This window comes from Alexandromys fortis, unplaced genomic scaffold, assembly GCF_014885135.2.
Source record: "Alexandromys fortis isolate MF-2015 unplaced genomic scaffold, M_Fortis_MF-2015_v1.1 scaffold_3, whole genome shotgun sequence".
NCBI lineage: Eukaryota > Metazoa > Chordata > Mammalia > Rodentia > Cricetidae > Alexandromys > Alexandromys fortis.
Genome location: NW_026067909.1, coordinates 14,974,756 through 14,979,353, shown reverse-complemented (window position 1 = coordinate 14,979,353; position 4,598 = coordinate 14,974,756). Strand labels below are relative to the sequence as shown.

The 4,598-nt window shown below is 48.8% G+C and overlaps 1 protein-coding gene across 2 annotated transcripts in view; it reads left to right on the top strand.

The window, feature by feature from the left end:
• The first annotated feature begins 327 nt into the window (after window positions 1-327).
• The window catches only part of Rbm14 (RNA binding motif protein 14), a 28,490-nt gene continuing 24,219 nt past the window's right edge, over window positions 328-4,598 (top strand). For both annotated transcript variants that reach the window (XR_007590901.1, XM_050137676.1), the window contains exon 1: window positions 328-774. Coding sequence is in view for 1 of the 2 variants with exons in the window: in XM_050137676.1 (XP_049993633.1) it covers window positions 438-774 (337 nt within the window). In the remaining variant the exon portion in view is untranslated. The remainder of the gene's footprint in view (window positions 775-4,598) is intronic.

Here is a 4,598-nt window from a genome sequence, read left to right as displayed (position 1 = left end):
GCCCTGCCTTCCCCCAGAGAACAAAGTTTTCCTCGGGGCCCTTCCGGCTCGCCACACCCCGGCCAGAGGCCGCTCTGCGGACTAGGCCTCTGCCGACTCAGCCGGAGCGCGCTCCCTCGCCGCCAGCCTTCCTTTCCCCTCCCCCCGGCGCGGCGGCGGCAGTTGGTCGCGCGCCTCCGTGCCTTTTCCACCCCAGCGAGAACCAGCGGGCTCCAGGCCCTCTGGGATTGGCTGCGTCAAAGGGCATCTTCTCTCAACCTCTTTGATTGGCTGCTGTAGGCGCGGGATGCAGTCTCCAATTGGCTAGGTTAGAGCGCCTGCGCGGCGGGGTTCTCGGTCGCCAGCCATTCCTGAGGAGGACTGCGGGTCGTTCGGACGTTTTGCCTGTCGCTGTAGGAGGGCTCCCGTCTCTCCGGGAAGGCGGCTGCGGCGTCAAGATGAAGATCTTTGTGGGCAATGTCGACGGGGCGGATACGACGCCGGAGGAGCTGGCAGCCCTCTTCGCGCCCTACGGCACGGTCATGAGCTGCGCCGTCATGAAACAGTTTGCCTTCGTGCACATGCGCGAGAACGCTGGCGCGGTGCGCGCCATCGAGGCCCTTCATGGCCACGAGCTGCGTCCAGGTCGCGCGCTCGTGGTGGAGATGTCGCGCCCAAGGCCCTTGAACACTTGGAAGATTTTCGTGGGCAATGTGTCGGCTGCATGCACAAGCCAGGAATTGCGCAGCCTCTTCGAGCGCCGTGGACGCGTCATCGAGTGTGACGTGGTTAAAGGTAACGCGGGAGCGCGCTTGGGGAGGGGACGCGCGCGGTGCACTCAGCCTATTAGCCACGCCCCTTACCCTGGGGGGGGGGGTTGGTCCTTGCGGTTGGGAATGGTGGGGAAGTGCCTGGGAGCGGGGCCTAAGGTGTTGGGGGCGAGTTGGGTACCGCCACCCTCCCCTGCGGTCCAGGCAACTACATTCATCAAGTGGGAGGAGTCGGCTCTGGGCGGGTGCAGTGGCCACTGCTAGGCGAAGCCGCGGGCCTGGGGTCGCGCCAGAGACTTGCGAGTGTATCGGGTTGGGGCGGGGGTGCATTTTCCTGGTTGCAAGGACTTGGTACCAAACTGAAATTGGGAAGTGACGGGCACCAGCCGGACCATGGAGCGGGGAAGATTTCGCCACTTTCCCACTTCCTCTCCACACATCGGTCAGATCCCGGGAAGAGGGAAAAAGTGGGGGCTAAAGCCCCAAGGCCTCCCCGGGGTTTCCTCCTTACGAATGTTCCCAAGCGGAAGGTAATGGGGCCCTTGGTCGTTTCTCGGGTTGCAGTCTTTATTAGTATTCTGTCATGGATCTGCTTTTGGGTACCAGAGGGGCCTTTTCCAAACCCATTTGGCTTTTCAATATTTGGTGGGTTATCCTTGATAGTTTTGTGCTTTCCAACTCTCGGGGCCCCCCCCCCACTTTGTGTTCAGTCTTACATCTTACCAGCTGGAAGCCCTGATTTTATTTTTGCATGTGGAAGGGGGCTTTTGTTATGAGGCCTCCCCCAGGTAGTTTTTACTTGCCAAGTTGGTGCCGCAGGGCCCAGCTGTTTTATAAGCTTTGAGATTGCAAAGGGGTATGCTCTGGCTTTGCGGGATGTTGAGAGGCGGGCGTGGTGTCTGTTAAACTTGGGCTAAACACCATTCACTCAGTAGTCGTGCTTGAATAATTCTTAGGACAGCTCCCTAGTTTCGTTTCTTTGAGGAAATGTCTTTTTTGAGACCCTGTTGACTTTCTTAGCCTGGGGTCTTATCGCTTGTCTCCTAAATGCTATTCTTTTTTGTTGGCAAGATTTTAAGGGACAACCCAGACCGGTGTCTGTTTCACTGGTCAGAGCTAACTTTGCCCTGTCATTTTCAACAATGCCACCTGGGAGTGATGTCCTACTCATGCCTTACTTCTGTTGGATTCCTATCTGCTCGTGCCCTATGGGAATGATGAGGACAGGAATAACTGCGGTGGTAGTGCTTGCTCATTCTCATCAAATAGTTCATTTGCTATCCAGGAAAGTAACAACTTTTGGGCCATTGTTGTCTTTTCTATAATGGGGGGTGTTTAAAGGGTCATAGGGTGTGCATTACCAGGAACAAAATGTTCTGCATTGATACTGATTCTGTTTTCCTCAACTCAGGTTATATCTGGAATGATACTTTCCTGCAGTCTTTAAGCATACTGTGGTGCATGGATTTTTGCTTCTGTTTAAAGTAAAAGTGGGAAAGGTCTCAGTTTGGGTACTTGACCAACAAAAGGATGGGATATATGAGTTTTTATGAGAGTTTTGTGTTTAATTGACCTATCTAGTTTCTTTTGTGGTTCTTAGGTAGGCTGGCTACCAGAGTGGAAATCTAGAATCCAGTACCTCAGGGTACAGTCTCTCCGTTGGAATTCATATGGATCAATAAACTTTTTTCTCAGGTGGTAGGCCAGAAATTTGCCTGGCTTAGTTTGGGACTGACATTAAGTAGAAGTGAGGGTGGTGGTTGATAATAACTTTACATACACTGTACAGCTCTAGGCAGATTCCCTGGGAGAGTTACAAAGTTTGTGCATTCTTCCTTTTAGAAACAAATATAGCAAAATTACACTCTAGACTGATATGACCCAGTCTCTACTTTGATATGAAAGATTTGGTGACGATCTGAAACATACTTCCACTGATGATGTTCTCTTTGGGAATGAAAGCATTTTAAAATTGGGAGTGTACTAGAAGAAACTGGCTCTGCAAAATACCTTTCTCATTTTTGGGAGGGGAGGCTGAGGATAGGCATTTGGTTGAATTGTCAAATCTTTGAAAAGTGCAAAAGCTTTATCTTACACAGAATGGCCAGCTGTTTTATTTTACAGGAAAAAAGCATAGTTGCTTGGTTAATTGAGCTTAGGTCTGACTTGTAACAAACAATAACTATTCTCCACAGCTATTAGCAGCTGTGCACTGTTGGAGTCAAAGATGGACAGTTTCAGGTCTGAATATCAGAAAAGAAAGATTTTTTTTTTTTGGTCGGCCATTCTTTCTCTATACAACTTTGTAAACTTAAAAGTATTTAGTCTTTGGGAAAACTCAGTTTCTAGTATTCTTTTAGCTTTGGTGCTAGAGAGATTGTGGTGCCATCATAGAAGGTCCTGAAAACATAACTTGTTAATCATATCTCCTCTGTCCCTGCTCGGACAGGGTTTCTCTGTATAGCTCTGGCTGTCCTGGAACTTGCTCTGTAGACCAGGCTGACTCCCATACTCAGAAATCTGTCTGTCTCTGTCTCCCAAGTGCTGGGATTAAAGGTGTGCACCACCATCTGCTAATCTTAGGCTGTGATTTCTATCAGTAGTTTCTTTGAAAGTAGTTCAGCAGGCAAGAGGTCTTTGGAGTTTTTCAGATTTCTTTGTTGCCCTAGTAGTAGTTGGTTTCTGAGTGTTTTTGACAGGTCTGACTCTGGCTACTTACTGCGATTTAGCCCATTTCTAGGTAACAGATTCCCTGGGCTTCTACTAACTGAGGTACATCTTCACCCCTCCCCCCACCTTTAGGTCTATTTTATTTTATGTTTATGAGAGCCTGCATTTATGTATGTGCACTACTTATGTGCCTGATGCCCACAGGGGTCAGAAGAGGTTGTCTGATCCCCTGGAATTGGAGTTAGGGATGGTTGTGAGCCACAATTTGAGTGCTGCGAACTTATTATACAAGAGCCGCAGGTCTTGTAGAGAATTCAAGAAGCCATTTCTCCAGTCCCTGTCCCCCCTTTTGAGACAATGTTTTATGCAGCCCAAGCTGGTTTTGAATTTGCTGAGTAGCTACAGTCCTGATTGGAATTGCCTCTATCTCCTAGGAGCTGCTATCATACGTATGTGCTGTGATGCCCAGTTCACACGTTTTTCTTTTCTTTTTTTTTTAAATATTTATTTATTTATTATATTATGTGTATAGCATTCCTTCCACATGTGCCTGCAAGCCAGAAGGGGGGGGGGCGCCAGGTCTCATTATAGATGGCTGTAAGCCACTATGTGGTTGCTGGGAATTGAACTCAGTACCTCTGGAAGAGCAGTCAGTGCTCTTAACCTCTGAGCCATCTCTCCAGCCCCACGTTTTTCTACTATTAGGCTTGGACATTTTCTTATAAAAGTTGACTATATTTGTGTCAGAGACCTTCTTCCCTCGTTATTGCTTAATTAATTGGGCAGTCGTTTGAATTATTCATTTGAAAGTACTGTTCTTTTTCCATCCTCCCCTTTTCTGTCCCTCCCCCCCCCCAAGGCGTAAGTCATGAACAATGCCACACCAGTTTGGAGTTATGATTAATAGGATGTTATTTATTTAAAGGGGAAAAAACTTACATATCACCGTCCCAGACAACAGCCATCTGCACAACCAGGAAGGGAGTCTAGTCACCAGCGGAGCAGGAAGTGAAGAGAGCAAGCAGAGGAAATATTCGCCCCTTTTTTTAAAGGGAGAGAGACCACGCCCCAATGGGCTGGTATCACAGCAGCTATTGGTTGGAGGGGCGGAAGGACCTCCCGCAACACCCCCCCTTCCTTTTTTATAGTATGGGGGATCAAACCAATGTCCTTACAATT